The following is a 15,658-nucleotide window of genomic DNA, read 5'->3' as shown; positions in this document are numbered from 1 at the left end:
CTGAACACCCAAGTGAAAAATGCCAGTTTCTGCATTATCTTAGTTTACTGTATGGAATTAGCTTGTTTACACCAGAAATAGTAAATAGGAATGTCCGTTTTGCCTTCTGTGTACCATTCACTATTCTGTATTCCTCCAGCATTTCCCCTTTTACTTATCTTCTCTCTAAACTAAACAGCTCCCATTTTTTCAGTCTCTCGATTTACCCTCATTAAAATACAAGGAAGCTATTCAATTCAATTAAATTGAAAGGCAACAGTTATTCAAATATATTTTTAATCATTCTTTTAACAAAATTACAATCAAGTAACTGTAATAAAAGAAAACAAACGTTAGAAGATTCACATCATTACAAAAGCTGAAAAAAAAAATCCCAAACTTGTCAAGAAGTCTACTAAAAATGGCATATGGACAAGAAAAAAAAAGCAATTCAAGTGTACTCACATTGCATTGTGGTATGTAATGTAATAGACACAAAAAATTCATTTACCGGGAAGTGTCTTCACTATTTCTAGTCAGGAAACAAAAAATTATTCACAACATCCTAATCAGGACCTAAATTTATCTCTTCATTTTGGCCTAGCACTACCCTACTTCTTAAAAAACACACAAAACCAAACAGAATTTTTCTTTTTAATAAGCTTCAGTTTTGCCAGAAACACCACAGAAGCTAACTCAAAAGAATTTGTGGCAAAGCGCCAATAATTTTCTTCCTTGATTGATAAGGAAAACTCCATTGCCCTCCCTTATACTGTCGTCTTATGTTCCTGGTCACACCGTGATGCCAGAGCTAATACCATTCCAGTTGAGGTAGATCATTTTAACTATGGTAAGATCTGAGAAGTAAATGGAATATCTTTAGAATATGTACAATGAATGGTTTTTTTGGGGGTGGGGGGGGTGAAGTTTGGAAAGGGAATTTAACAGACAGGATATTCTTTAAAACTCTTCTCCCTCTGGAACAACCTATTATTAGCTGATGTTCGAGTTTTCCAGAGGCTGAGCGTTTTGCTGTACCTTTTATTAAAATCCCTGAGATTGCATCCTCGTTTTGGGGCTTGATACATGTATGAAGAGGATGATATGACAGGGTTGCCTGGGCTCGCAGGGGACTGGATTTACTGACCCACGAGGTCCCTTCCAGTCCTAATGGCTTCCAATGAAACTTATGAGGTGGCCTGTTCCAATTTGTTTAGACCTAGGTCTCTTATCAGCTAACTGGACTGTACTTCGTAGCGGAGGCTGCTAAGGGGATTTAGAAGAGAAAGAAAATCCCTAATCCACCACGTAAGGCCAGCTGATAGGATTTTTTTTCTTCAGTTCTTTCTCCCCATCTTTAGGAGGCATAAGAAGTGCCAGAAAGTCACCCTACTTGAAGCATAAAAGCACACATTAGCTTATGCTTAGAATTTACAGCAGGAAAGCATGGTGAAAACAACCTCAAACATAGCTAAGGAGAATATTATGAACAATCAACTAGTGATCATGATGGTCCCTTCTGACCTTAAAGTCTATGATGTACAATCACTAAAGATAAATACCACCAGCAGAGACAGGTGAAAGAAAGTCAGCCCCTACTTCTTTAAATAGCTTTCAAGTTCTCAGAGGAGAAAACCAAGAACAAAATAGCATCACTATGTTAACCAGGGGGAAGAGCGAGGCTTATTCCCAAGAAGCGGGCTTTCACCTTCTCCCCAGCCAGGGACGTTACGCAGGGCTACATGGAGAGAACCAGTCCCAGCAGCAGCAGCTGGAAGGCTACCCATTTAAAGTGAGAGACTGCAGTGGTTTTTAAACAGAGCATAATTAACCGATGAAACTCACCGTCAAAAAGAGATTAGCGGCCAAGAGCTTTGTAGAATTCAAAAAGGATTAAACACTTGTGTGGTTAGTGACAACATCCACTGTTATGCCAGGAGACTTAAGTATATACATATATTAAAGAAAAGATATAAATCCTCCTCTTTGGTTTCGGCAGCCGCTAACTGGGGGCGTTAGGAGAAACTTCCTTTATAAACAGGTAGTTATTCCATAAATACCCTTGAAGATTTATTGCACCTTCCTCTGAAGCGTCTGGAATCGGCCACTGTTAGAGACAGGATGCCAGACTAAATGGTCCACCCGATCTCCTGGCAGCTCCTATGTTCCAGCAGTGACAAGCCGTAAACAAGTTGTTTATTGTTTTACTTCTCACCAAACTGAGCAAGGTGCTTCACAGAAGAACCAGTTCTTGCTTCAAACGGCCTACAGTCCAAATGTGAGGCGTGAGCAGAAGTAAGGAAGGCAAGTAGTCAGAAGAGCTGGGCTTAGGCAGGAGGAGGGGCACTGCGGTGGGGCCAGTCGCATGGTTTATGTACATGCTCATCCTGGTGGCTCTGGATAGCATTTTTAGCAGAGATGGAAGGTGGCAACGGTCAACATTTTATCTTGCGAGTGTCACCAGAGAGGTGAGTTTTCAGCAGGGGTTTGCTGGATGGAATGTGGGTGTCTGCCTTGCAGACCAGTCACTGTCAATATTCAGAAATCCTCTGAGGTAAACAAAGAGCAACAAGGAAGTCTTCCTCACAAGGCTTTCACTTGTAAAGCAGGTCTTTCTTGGCCCTCATGTTCAGGGGTGGAGCTCTCTGGATTCTCTATCCAAACTAAAGAGGAGATTTCCTCTTCCATAGCTGGCTTATTGACGTTCAAAAAGTCATCCCCCGGACCGCCCTGAAAGAGAATACAATACATTATTTTACAGAAGATCTTCAGTGTCCTCAGGGCTCGGTCTCTCTTTTAGCTGGCAGTAACAGTCAGTTTTACAGGGTATAGAGGGTACAGTTCAGAGGCAGTTCAGGACCAAGAGCATGTCCTACGGAGGGGTATGTGGGGGCATAGCTGCTCCTCCTAGGAAAGCGACGGGGCCTCGGTTGGTGCCAAGGGTTGGCCAGAGTCTCAGGAGAGCTCCCCCTGCCGCAGCTGCTTATCTGAGAGGGGCAGGCATGCGAGCGGGACATTCCAGATGTCAGGACTGGGCCCCACAATGCTGCCAAGCTGCACATGGGGTGTGTTCCCCATTCTCCCCATGGACATTGAGCTCATACAGGTGGGAGGCTGTTGTTGCTGGGATCAGATAGGGAAGAAGGCGGCAGGGGAATAGTAGAGTAGGGAGGAATATTGCAGTAGTTCTAACCTGCTGGAACTAGAACCACCATTAGAAGAGCCTCAGCGATCACTGGATGCTGCAGTCTGGACTCAGGGGGAGCTGGTGTAGAGCCTGAACATAGACTTCCACATTGGGCTGAGTTACAACGCGAGTATCTAGCCTGTCCCTCACCATGGGGAGTGGGGCTTCTTGGGTTCACGCTGCCCAAACTCCCTCCCACTTGAGAGGCTGCAGGAGGAAGAAGCTCTCTCCTCTACTTGATTCTGTCTTTTCTGTAGAGAGTCATCTGAGACCCCTTGGGAGCCAGAGCCCACCAGACTTCCCTCAGTGGAAGCTGTTCAGCCCAGGGTGTCCTAGTCCTAAAAGGGGTCCAGGAAGAGACACCCTTAATCGTTCTTTAGTCCTCTCTAAAGCTGTCAAGGACAGTATATTTTCCAGATGCAGAAGACAGAGACAATTCACTGTAGTGAGCCAACAGCTGCTCTATAAACTGGGAATGGCCTCACGAGAAAGGTTCAATGAGCTGTCTCCAACTGCTGGCAGGAAGGAACTACCAGCTGTGTCTGGATTGGCCCAGAGATTTGCGGAGAGAAAAAGGGATTTAAACACAATTAAATGTAGCATAACCAGGATAACAATCACAAAGGCGCAAAGTGCCTGTGACGTCACAGTAGCACGTAATTAACCCCATACACCAATTCATGGTGGGGGTCTGTAGGGCTCCTCAAGACTGGGAGATTGGAATGTCCCTGAAAAGCAGATTAATTGGGTTGCAAAGAGAACCATTTCATGGAACTGGAAGAGAAAGTGCAAGCTTTGTTGAATAGCATAATGGCATTTAGTAAACTAGTGAGTCAGAAAAAGTTTACACTGCTTAAGAAAAACTTAACTGAGGACATAAAACTCTTGGTTTTAGACTACTTGTTTTTGTATAATTCTCATTGTCTTAAATACTTGGTCTATGTATAGTGTAAAATTCTCTTTAAAATTATTTTAGATTATGTAAAGGCAAAATATTAATATAGGAGGTGGGACTGTAGAGACGACTTCGAATTCTGAGAGATCACTTGACAGCCAAACAGGCAGATACTAACCTGGAAGTCCTCAATTTGCTCTCCAAACATGCGTTTAATAATTTTTCTAGGGTCAGGAATTTGTGGATAAATTAGTATCTTGAGCCTTTAGAACAGAGAAATAAAAGTGTTAGATGAAAACAATTTATTAACCAAAGGAAGAACATTTCAAAGTTCCATTTAGGATGTTATGGTGAAAGTCAGCTGGACTCTGTCTTCTCTGACCATCTTTTGTCCTCACAGACCATGCCCCGTTCTCTCCACCTCCACTCCCAACAACGAATGGAAAAGGAGTTGTACATACAGGCCCAGTTTTGTCTTTGGATATCTCTGAGCAACTCCCACAGAAGTCAATGGGAGCTGCAAGTGTGCAACTAATGTATATGCAACCACTGAGTGAGAGGAACTGCCTTTTTCTTAGGTAGATAAACTACACAGCGTTAGTGCAACCAGAACATATTTGTTCCATAAAAAAACCTCAACTCAAACTCAACTCTAGAGCTCCGATTGGCACCTCCATATTAATTATGTATGCAGAGGTATAAAGGGAAGATAACCATTGTCAAAAATCTACATACTACACATGAAAGGTAAACTAAAGCAGAGACGGACTGCAATGTAACTCAAACAGGGGTGGCCAACCTGTGGCTCCGGAGCCACATGCGGCTCTTCAGAAGTTAATATGCGGCTCCTTGTCTAGGCACCGACTCCAGGGCTGGAGCTACAGGTGCCAACTTTCCAATGTGCCGGGGGGTGCCCACTGCTCAACCCCTGGCTCTGCCCTCACTCCATCCCTTCCTGACCCCAACCCTGAGCCTGCCATGCCCTCGCTCCTCCCCCTTTCCCCCAAAGCCTCCTGCACACCACGAAACAGCTGATCGGGAGGTGCGGGGAGAGAGGGGAAGGCGCTGATCGGTGGGGTTGCCGGTGGGCGACAGGCGCTGGCAGCATGGGGGAGCTGATGAGGGGCTGCTGACATATTACTGTGGCTCTTTGGCAATATACATTGGTAAATTCTGTCTCCTTCTCAGGCTCAGGTTGGCCACCCCTGCTCTAAACGTCAGTCAGTAACAGATTTTAATATAAAAGCGGTATAGATATTTACCTTTTCAGGTACACTAGTAGAATGATAGTAGCTACCGCTACTGTTAATGGAATAGTGAGTATTAAAACAATATAGAAGGTGAAGTCTGTGTTTTCACCTGGAAAACAAAACAAAAAAATCCCAAAGGATTTAGAAAGTGGAGTGTTTCAGGAATAATGAAAACAACGTTTAATGCAGCGCTTCTTTTCTGGCTACATGATAGACTCCTAAGAACATTCAACTTACAAATGCTTTTGTAAGCCATGAAAGTGACCACTAACTTTTCAAAATGTGACAGATGAAAAGCAACAGCTATGAAAATTCATGTAGTAAAGCTAACTATCTTCAAAGAGAGGGTTAAGAAGGAACTTGGTCATAGCTATAAGTACCTCACAGGAAGAAAGAATCTGACAAATCTAGCAGACGAAAGCATAAGAGGTCTAATGGCTAGAAGTTGAAGTTAAAAAAAAATTCAGATCAGTTCAAAGAAAGATTGTTCTTACCAATGCTCTTCTCCTCACTCCAGTCACTCCAGTGACTGCTGCTGTAACATGTTGTTTCAAGCCTTGCTCTCACTTTGACGATGTACACAGTGTTAGGATGAACACTGGCAAACTGAGCTTTAGTGAGCTCTTTAACCTTAAAATAAAGAAATGAAAGATATTTACTTTTTTCTTGTATCAGGATACATGACATTTACAAACTTGGTTTCATTGTGTAGCTTTAATATAATCAGATTGGGGCTTCAGTCAAAACAGTCATTTGACTTTTGTATTTTTGAACTCCATAAAATAAAAGGGGTAAAAGATAAGGAATTTAGATTTTCACAGTATGTGTTGGCCTTTAACTAAACAATGATCCAAACTGCCAAAGCAAGGTCATTCAGAAATCAAGGTTCAAACTAGCTGACCCCAGTGTTACTGCTACAACACTTAGCCTCAAAGATGAAACCGAGGCTGAATGGCCTGGAGTGGTGGTCTACAGGCTCCTCCAAATACCTGCATGAGTTCTACTGCCTTCCCCTCCGCCTATCAGGAGGGCAGAATTGCGGCTCAAGCTTTCCCTACACCGGAGTCTGCCCCTATCCCTGTGAGACGTGAAATGCCTGAGAACCTTCATCTTTATTCTGAGCCCAAAGGACCAATTTCTCCGGGGAAGTTTGATAACATGCAGTTTGGGCATTTGTCCTATCTCAGCGGTTCTCAAACCGTGGGTCAGGACCCCAAAGGGGGTTGCCAGGACTGGTATTAGACTTGCTGGGGCCCCACGGCCCGGGACTGAAGCTGAAGCCCGAGGGCTTCAGCCCAGGGTGGCAGGGCTCAGGTTTTGACTTGCACCCTGGGTGAGGCTCAAGTAAGTTACAGGCCTACTGCCTGCGGCTGAAGCCCTTGGCCCCCAACCCTGGGGCGGTGAGGCTTGGGCTTTGCCCCCCCACCCCCGGGCTCAGGCTTCAGTCCCCATTCTGGGGTCGTGTAGTAATTTTTGTGGTCAGAAGGAGGTCGCGGTACAATGAAGTTTGAGAACCGCATCTATTTCTCTCATTTTTCCTATGGGAGAAATAAAGGGAGGACTGAACAAATTCATCTAGTGCCTTTTTTGGTGTGTGGGCCACTCAGTTTTGTTTATAACTTATTGTGTACACAGTCCTCAGCAAAGGACTCTTGCTTTACCAAGTTATAAAGCATTGAAACTAGTATCTAGCATACTGTTTTCCTTACTGATTTAATGGCACACCTAGTTGGGTTACTCAGATATAGGCATGCACAAGCAAGTCCACATCCACACGTTGATATAAGTGCAGTTGTATTGCTTTCCATGTGTGATTATTTCCCCCTTTCCCTTACCCTCAAATCTCCTTGCTTACTACATGCACAGAACCACAAATCAGCATGTTCCTTTTCTTTGTGATAATCAAAGTCGTGAAACCAAAGTAGATGAATATGAGGCTCTGACTGGGAGACAGACAGACCATAGGGTAACGTCGTTGTGCTGTATGTTTCTGAGGAGCTATTGCCCCGTTCAGACGTGTCCCTGTTTTGCAGAGTACATTACGTATATATCACTGATATGGGAAACGGGTAGCTAAGGCGAGAGACTCAGAAAACTGGCATTAGTTTCAATGCAGGGTCATATTACTGAACCTCATTTCCTGAGAGGAAAACCAGTTATGTCCACATATGCAGTTTCAAGTAAGTTAATAAACCTACACATTTCTGCTCTGCGTGCAATTATAGTTCTTCAATGGCAACACTTGAGTTGCTATTAACAGTTTGAAGAAGATATTAAAAAAACCACAGGCGACAAAGTTCAGTTCCATTGTAAATAATTAATGAAAAAAAGTTACATCACGTGGCGGAATGGAGTCCGATTTGCTGTCTTTAAGTTCTACTTGGTAAAGTAAGCAATGTGCTGGAAAGGTGCCTGGCTTTTGCCATTCTAAATGTATTTCATCTTTGATCATTGATACTGCTACAATCCTTGGAGGTCCGGGTTTTACTGAAATAGAAAAAAATCCAAATTTTTGAACTAAGTTTATTTTGACATTTATAATATGATTAAAGTACATACCAGTTAAAGAGAGTCACTAGATATAGCAGTATAAGGCATAATGGCCACACAGCAATTAGGACATTGAAAAGTGAGGGAAGAGCTTGACAGATTCAATATCAGGATAGGGTGACCAGATGTCCCAATTTTATAGGGAGAGTCAAAGTGTTTCAGGCTTTGTCTTATGTAGGCACCTATTACCCCTAACCTTGCCCCGATTTTTCACACTTTGCTGTCTGGTCACCCTTTACCAGGATCAACAATACTTCTGATGAATTCCCAAATCAAATCTCATGAAAAGTAAGTAGCAGATAAGATGCAATCATTAGTCATATTGTCTGGAGCATAGAGCAGAAGTTCCATTTACATGGAAGCATTTGCTAACATGTCAAAGATAAGTCAAACCACTAAAATGATGCTTTCATTTTTAGGAAATCTGAACATGACTGTGAGATGGCAGGCTCAAAAATGGCATAAGTTAAACTACTCAGTAATGTCACGTCCTGGTATTTCAAAATACAGTGTAATTTCTCACACCAGGAAGTCAAACTAATGAGAATATTCTGCCAAGAAGCAACATGCTGAATGAGCTCGTTTGCCTTGCAATAGGATACAGCCTCTCAAAAACTAGTCATCACACCACAAAGAACTATGATTAGCCCCAGAGTTTCAACATTAGAGAGTGTGGCCTAAGATACACCAAAGAGTGCCCTTCATTTGTCAGAAATAATTGTCTGCTTTACAATAAAATTTACAGGACGCTGTGAACAAATCCTAGGCCCCTGACAATTTTCAAATGCCACAGACTGGCAAGAAGGTTGAAAGACCAGGATCCTTAAGGACAAGGGGCTGTGTAGTTTAGGTGAATGATAACACACACAAGGGGAAAAATACCCTAAAATTTCCCACTATTACTGCAAAAATTTGGTACCTGCAATGAGTCTCAATTGCAAGCGGATAGCTGATCAGATGCATCTGCTGTTCTCACTAAGTGCCGGTGACTCATACCCAGGGGAATCCAAAACTTTGGATTCAAGATGGAAGAGAATGGATTTAAATGGCTCCAATGCTATCCGGTTCCAATCTCCTATCCCCAACTCCCAGAAGACCTGACACATCTAGGGCAGTGGTTCTCAAAGCTGGTCCGCCACTTGTTCAGGGAAAGCCCCCGGCGGGCCGGGGCGGTTTGTTTACCTGCCACGTCCGCAGGTTCGGCCGATTGCGGCTCCCACTGGCCACGGTTCACCGCTTCAGGCCAACGGGGGCTGCGGGAAGCAGCGCGGGCCGAGGGATGTGCTGGCCGCCCTTCCCGCAGCCCCCATTGGCCTGGAGCAGCGAACCGTGGCCAGTGGGAGCCGCGATCGGCTGAACACGCAGGGAATACAGTGGGACCATTCCTGTAGATGAAGGGCCAGATCTTTGGCTAGTGTAAAGTGATTTAGTACTGAGTTTCATCCAGAGGCATCACTGATGCAATTTAATCTTGATAAGCTGATCAACCTATTACAAGAGAATCTTGTGTGTTCATGCACAATTTATGAATGTTACATAATGTTCTTATTAGAATAAATACAGATATGTATCCTGGGTGTATTCTTATCAGGTTAAACCAGCTGTTCTTTTTTGCACTGAACGATACATGATCAAAACAAATTCCATTCCCTTTTCTTTGACTGATATTTAAACCTAACACTCTTTGCAAAATTACATAATCTACTTTTTAAACCTACCAATTGTTGTTGGATTTTTGTTTGCACAGACAGGCCTAATTTCCTCCGAGTTGTCTCTGATCAAAATACTGATAGTTGGATACACATTTGTGGAATTTGGGATTGAAAGACTGAAATTACATCCAAAGTTATCTCCATAGATATAATTCTGGCACTGCTGGTGATTTCCCAGGCCCTCATACCTACAAGAATAAAATGTAAACATACTATGTTTTAACTTCAAATGCCAGGGCAATGATGGTCACATTTGCTTTTAAACTGGCTTTACAAGATTGTCAAAGTGGGCATTGCACGAAGGTTGGGTTACAGGAATAAGAGACGGGATTAGACTGAATAAACACTGTCATTTCATTCATACTTCAAGGAACGCCAAAGCATGAAAATACTGATTTTTCTGTACAAAGCTGCAGCAAAACAGAAGCAAGTCTTGGGCCCTTTAACTCAAATCATTACAGACAACTCTGCTACCTCTATCCTATATTTTAAATGTTTTAAAAAAATATTTATTCAAAATAGTCTGTTCCAGGAGGGTAAACATCCCCAGGGAAAAAGAATTCCACCTCCGATTGATTCCTTTTGACATTCCCGCATCCCGAAAAGGGAAGTTAGTCCACTCTATGATGGGAAGTAGCTAGTCCTACTCCTGTAATTTACTAGCCGGTATAGAGCAGAGGTCCCCAAGCTTTCTCAGTCGCAACCCCCTTACTCCTAATATTATCTGTCCAGGCCCCCCGGAGCCGTGGTCAGGAACAGAGACTGTGGTCAGGGACTGGGAGCGGGGCAGGTTTGGAGGCTAAGGGCAGGGTTGGGGCTAGGCAGAGCTGGGTGCCGCTCCCTTCCCCACCCCCTGGGGGCTGGCCTGGGCCCTGCTGTGCCCCCCCAAATGTTCCTCTGCACCCCCTTAAGAGGACAGGCCCCCACAGTTTGGGGACCACTGTTATAGAGTCACCCAATGTTTGCCTAATCCAGTCAAGAGTCCCTCCCACAACACCCACTCTACTAATTACCCACCTTCCCCAGCTGCCCAAGAGAATTGCCGCCACCCGCACACCTTCCTCCTCCTTGTTTCCCCACCTTACCCTCTGGAAGCAATCACAGCAGGCTCCTCCACAGGAGCTGGGGTTCTGCTGCTGTAAATGCCTTCCCTCCTGTCCCCGTCCCCCCCCCTCCCCCCTCCAGCAGTGAAGGAAAACTCTCACTGCCTCCGGCACCACAACAGGAGTGCAGTTTCTGTTTCCCATGCGTATGAGGTGGGGAAGCTGTGGCAGTCTCTCTCACATATGTACCTTCAGCCCCCCATGCCGTCCCACCCCACACTATCCACCTCCCTGTTGAGTGCCTACCACCTTCAACCACCCCTGAATTTTCAAGAAAACTAGAGTACAAAGATATATTAATACTGTACTCCTTCCTTCCAGCTGGACTCTATTCCAGGTAAATCACCACTCTGGACTGGTGTGAATTTGTTGCCAGCTAATGGCAACAACCTAGGCAGCTGAAAGGCCTTATATTCACATTCATCCATTATCCCAACATGGGTTGTGCAGGAAAGAATTGCGGGAGAGGGGTGTAAAGTGCTACCCCAAGAAGGTTCAAAGTCCCCTAGAAATTTAAATTCTTTTTTCCAATCAGGCCCAGGGCTAGGTTACCATTGCTACATGTAAGAAGGGGTTGAGGTGAATAGTTTTGGACAGTGAAAAGGTCATTTCTCCCTGTGTTTAGCTAAACAAGTACCACAAACATCCTGGTATTTGCTCTCCAAAAACATTTGCAGAAAACTTAGTACTCTTAGTATCTACCATTGGAGTGAGAAAGATGACATTTTTTTATGGAGTCAACAGAAAGTAAGATGTAATGTGAATTTAAAACTGAAAAAAAACTTTGAAAGCTTTCAAAAAATCTCTCTTTACATCTTTGCAGAAGCTAATGCAGTCTAAAATTTCAGGAAAGACATCGATATCGGGGAGTGTGCACTGGTTAGTGTAAATAAATATCTGTGCCAAATTCTTCCTCTCTCCACAACTCTGTTGTCTTGCAACAGAAGACTATTTATGGAAGACACTTGGCAAGTGAGCTGGAGATGTTAAGGTGGCATCCTACTCCATAACTTCCAGGAATAAATCAGTTTCTTAAAGATGGAAGATAAAACCAACAGATAGATTTTTTCAAATGAGTTTCTGGGGCAGGCCAAATGCTTCGTATAAGCAAATCAGCTCCCAAAGATCCAGCGTGCTAGATGGGACTCTCAGTTATAGTCTCTATATTAGAGCTTAGGGATCCTTCAAGGCAATGGGAAATAAAAAAAAAAAAAAAAAAGTCAGAGGTATACCGAGTACTTTTAAAGCAGGGGAAAAAAATCAATCAATACAAACCAGTAGTACAGAGTGTAGTTGGTACTAGCACTTGCATTCCGTCCAGGAAGCCATGTACAGATCATGTACTCTAAGTCGTACCAAGTGCAATTTATGCCAACAGCAGCAGTGCCTGCAGCACCTGGAATGCAAATTTAAGGACTTCTTAGAAAGATTTTTTTCTACCAGTAAGTGCCTTTCTTTCCCAAATATCAGAGCACCCTCCCTTTGTTTAGTGAATATCTTAGCAGTTGCCATTGTTCACCTTCCACTATCCCACCCGAAAGGCAGAGTGCGGGCTTCTCAGACTACAGTGAATGCCTTCATTAGTCAGCAAGTGCAAGTCACTCACTTGTACAGCATGGCATGCCTGAACCTGTGCAAGGCTCCCTCTAAACACAAGTGACCCAGAAAAGCCTGAACTGTTGCTTTCGTTGAATCTGAACTAGTACGAACAATAATTTTACATATAGAATGAGATGGTGAAACAGGAAGTAGTATTCCAATAAAATGCAGCTGCTTTAGAACTAGTTAAAATTCTTGGCAGTTAAAGGAATATTTTTGCAAAGCCATGAACAGCTGCTGCCATTAGAAACCATCAATGCTTACCCATGGTTCCTGGGATATTATAGTTATTTTCATGTACTTTGAATATGGAAATAACTGGCTCTAAAATACTATTCACTGGCAACATGAGTCAAAGTCGAGTTTTAATCATGACTAGTGTACCTCTAAGATACCGCTACTGTATTCAAAACACTAGGAACCAAGTGACAGAATGGTAAAAACAAACGATTACATGGGATGTTAACGGGATATCCCATGGTGGGTAGAGCAGCTATAGAATCAGGTTCTTCATATTTAATTTCATGTCACACACACGCAAAGTGGCAAAATTGCATAGGTTGAAGAGTTTCTTTTTTTAAATTTAATTTCTTCATTTCCTTCCATCCTCTGCTGTCTCACACTGCATTAACTGATTACATCTTAGAGAAGAAATAAGTATATCTGGTAACGCCACAATAATCCTCAGGCACTGCACATACATGTTACTTCCATAAAGAGCCCAGCCTCCAACTGGTGCCAAGCCTGGAAACTCACTTCTGCTCCTGAACTTGTTTCTTCTGCGGCAGCGACTACTTGAGGGTTTATTACAGGAAAATTAAAATTGTGCTTAGATACTAAGGTGACAGATGCCTATGCAGAGAGCTTTTTAAAAACAAAAGTCTGTTTAGCCCACTCAGTCCCACTGCTGTGGTGCATCAGAACAGTCCTTAGATCAAAGGATACACAGTACTCCTAGGACACTGAATCCCTTTCATCAATGAAAGCTTCCAGGTCTCAGCGTCTCGCTGCAACTTTACTTTTCTTTGCAGGTAACCTGCCAGCAGCAGTCACCTGCTTTTTTTGCTTCCATTACTGTCACTTGCTTTCCTGCTCACTTCTCCCTGTAGCTCTCTCTACTCCCAAGCTACTGGACTCTGCCCTGTGGCCTGTTACTTATCAGTCCTCCATACACCTGTCTCATCCCTGACATTACCCAGAAAATGTGTTTCCCTTAGCCATTCTCCTCTGGCCCAATCACTTATATTCTCCTCGTTTTTTAAAAGATGAATTCAGAGATGAGAAGTTTAAAAATCAAATTTGTTAGCAGGGCACACAGGGTAGTTTCACCATTATAGAGGCGCACACACTTTAAGAGCCAAACATGTGACAATTATTTCCCACTTGTATGCAGTATTGTTGTACCTGTGTTGGTTCCAGGATATTAGTGAGACAAGGAGGTGAGGGAATATAGTTTATTGGACCCACTTCTGTTGGTGAGAGAGACAAGCTTTCAAGTTTAGACAAACTTTTGAGTAAAGCTTGTGTAAACCTGAAAGCTTGTTTCTCTCACCAACAGAAGTGGTTCCAATAAAAGATATTCCTTCCCCCACCTTGTCCCTCTAATTTGCTATCTTACTTACCTGCCAGGATTGGCGTTCAGGATTTTCTGTTTCTCCCGTAAGAGCTAATAATATAAACAACAAACAATCCTGAACTAAGGTCCTGGCAGGTGAGACAGTGTACAGTTTACTTTTAAAGTGTATTGGGATGTGCAAAGATACAGACACTTTCAGTTAATTTAAGATTTTAACAGAGTTTTATTTTTCTTAAGATTCAGCTTTCTTGTACTACATCCCAGAAAGCAAGATGACGTGTATTTAGTCAGATATAAAGAAGACAACATGTTCAAGGCTAGGTTTTAGAGTGGGTACCTTTTGGTGGAGTAAAAATCTCCACCCAGTTGCTTGGTTCACTTGTATTATCAGATTTGCATTCACTTCTCACTCTGAAATGAACCTCCTCATTCAAGGATACATCTTCCTCACGAAAAAGTTTCTTAGTCCATTCCTAAATTTAAAGAAAAAGAAAACTTTTAAATGTCCAAATATAGTAAACACAAACTACAAGGAAGCCATAGTTAATGTAAAAACATATCAGAACAAATCAAAAGGCTCACAGCCAGTTCTAGAACTAAAGGAACAACGAGGATTCTTAAAAATCCAAACCAAAAGCAATGAACAGCCATTCAGCAAAAACAAAAGGTGATGATCTCTTGGCAGGCATACTCAAACATATCATTCAAGAAGAGAGTCTCTTAGTCTAAATCCAATTCCCCGTGGACATGGACTTACTGGCAACCTACAGAGATCCAGAATGGAGTATGGAGGAAACTTTTCTTCCTACAGGCAGTCTTCCAGATCTAATAAGGCAAAGTCAGGAAGTTTACACTGCCTCTGTCTAAATAGAGGACTTCAAAAAATATAGGGATGTCAATCCAGCACCTTTCACCACTCCATAGTCACACAAAACATTAACAGAAGAAAAAGCATTTAAAGCCCATGTCAGAGCAACAACAGTAAAAAAATGTGCATATAAGCAAACAATCATTGAACAAGTAGGGAGCCAAACAGCCATTAACATTGCAAATACAGCAGATCAGAATGCAAAAACTGCAGCCACAAAACAAACTTATGAATGGCTTTCCCTTAAAAGGACCAGGATATCCTGGATTTTGCAGGAAGAATACAGCAGTCACAGTTGGGACGGTGCTGTAAACATCAGGCCTTATGGCCACAATAGTGTTCAGTAATCACAGAGTGTCTCCATGAGGCATCCTCTCAGGACCTGGAGGACTTGCATCACATCAGGTTTGACTGCATCCAAGACACAATGACTTGGGGTCAGTTCAGGAAAAAAGTAAAGTTAGTCATAAACTTCCAAATTTTAACAATCTAAACTAGGTTGACCACAGATGTCTCTCTTCTGGACTGGGAGCCAACTTTGAGGGGTTCAAAGTCAGGGTACCGGGCCCTTGCAGGAAACTCAGTTTTGTGTAGCTTGAAGATGAAGACAGTGTGGTATGTATTAGTTAAAGCAGTGGTTCTCAAAGCAGGTCCGCTGCTTGTTCAGGGAAAGACCCTGGCGGGCCGGGCCGGTTTGTTTACCAGCCGCGTCCGCAGGTTCGGCCGATCGCGGCTCCCACTGGCCGCGGTTCGCCGCTCCAGGCCAATGGGGGCTGCGGGAAGTGGCGCGGGCCGAGGGATGTGCTGGCCGCCCTTCCCGCAGCCCCCATTGGCCTGGAGCGGCGAACCGCGGCCAGTGGGAGCCGCGATCGGCCGAACCTGCGGAAGCGGCAGGTAAACAAACCGGCCCGGCCCGCCAGGGGCTTTCCCTGAACAAGC

At 43.5% G+C, this 15,658-nt stretch overlaps 1 protein-coding gene across 1 annotated transcript in view; it reads right to left on the bottom strand.

The window, feature by feature from the left end:
- Window positions 1-295: 295 nt before the first annotated feature.
- Window positions 296-15,658, bottom strand: part of IL13RA1 (interleukin 13 receptor subunit alpha 1) — a 27,854-nt gene continuing 12,491 nt past the window's right edge. The window contains exons 3-10 of the mRNA XM_024215536.2: window positions 14,189-14,324; window positions 11,952-12,072; window positions 9,580-9,761; window positions 7,647-7,798; window positions 5,806-5,941; window positions 5,324-5,420; window positions 4,240-4,324; window positions 296-2,709 (exon numbers count right to left, since the gene is read on the bottom strand). Of these exons, the coding sequence (XP_024071304.2) occupies window positions 2,563-2,709; window positions 4,240-4,324; window positions 5,324-5,420; window positions 5,806-5,941; window positions 7,647-7,798; window positions 9,580-9,761; window positions 11,952-12,072; window positions 14,189-14,324 (1,056 nt within the window). The 3' untranslated portion in view covers window positions 296-2,562. The remainder of the gene's footprint in view (window positions 2,710-4,239; window positions 4,325-5,323; window positions 5,421-5,805; window positions 5,942-7,646; window positions 7,799-9,579; window positions 9,762-11,951; window positions 12,073-14,188; window positions 14,325-15,658) is intronic.

This window comes from Terrapene carolina, unplaced genomic scaffold (assembly GCF_002925995.2).
Source record: "Terrapene carolina triunguis isolate 2854851 unplaced genomic scaffold, T_m_triunguis-2.0 Scaffold131, whole genome shotgun sequence".
Classification (NCBI taxonomy): Eukaryota; Metazoa; Chordata; order Testudines; family Emydidae; genus Terrapene; species Terrapene triunguis.
The sequence above is the reverse complement of the archived record's forward strand: the minus strand, read 5'-3'. Positions and strand labels throughout refer to the sequence as shown.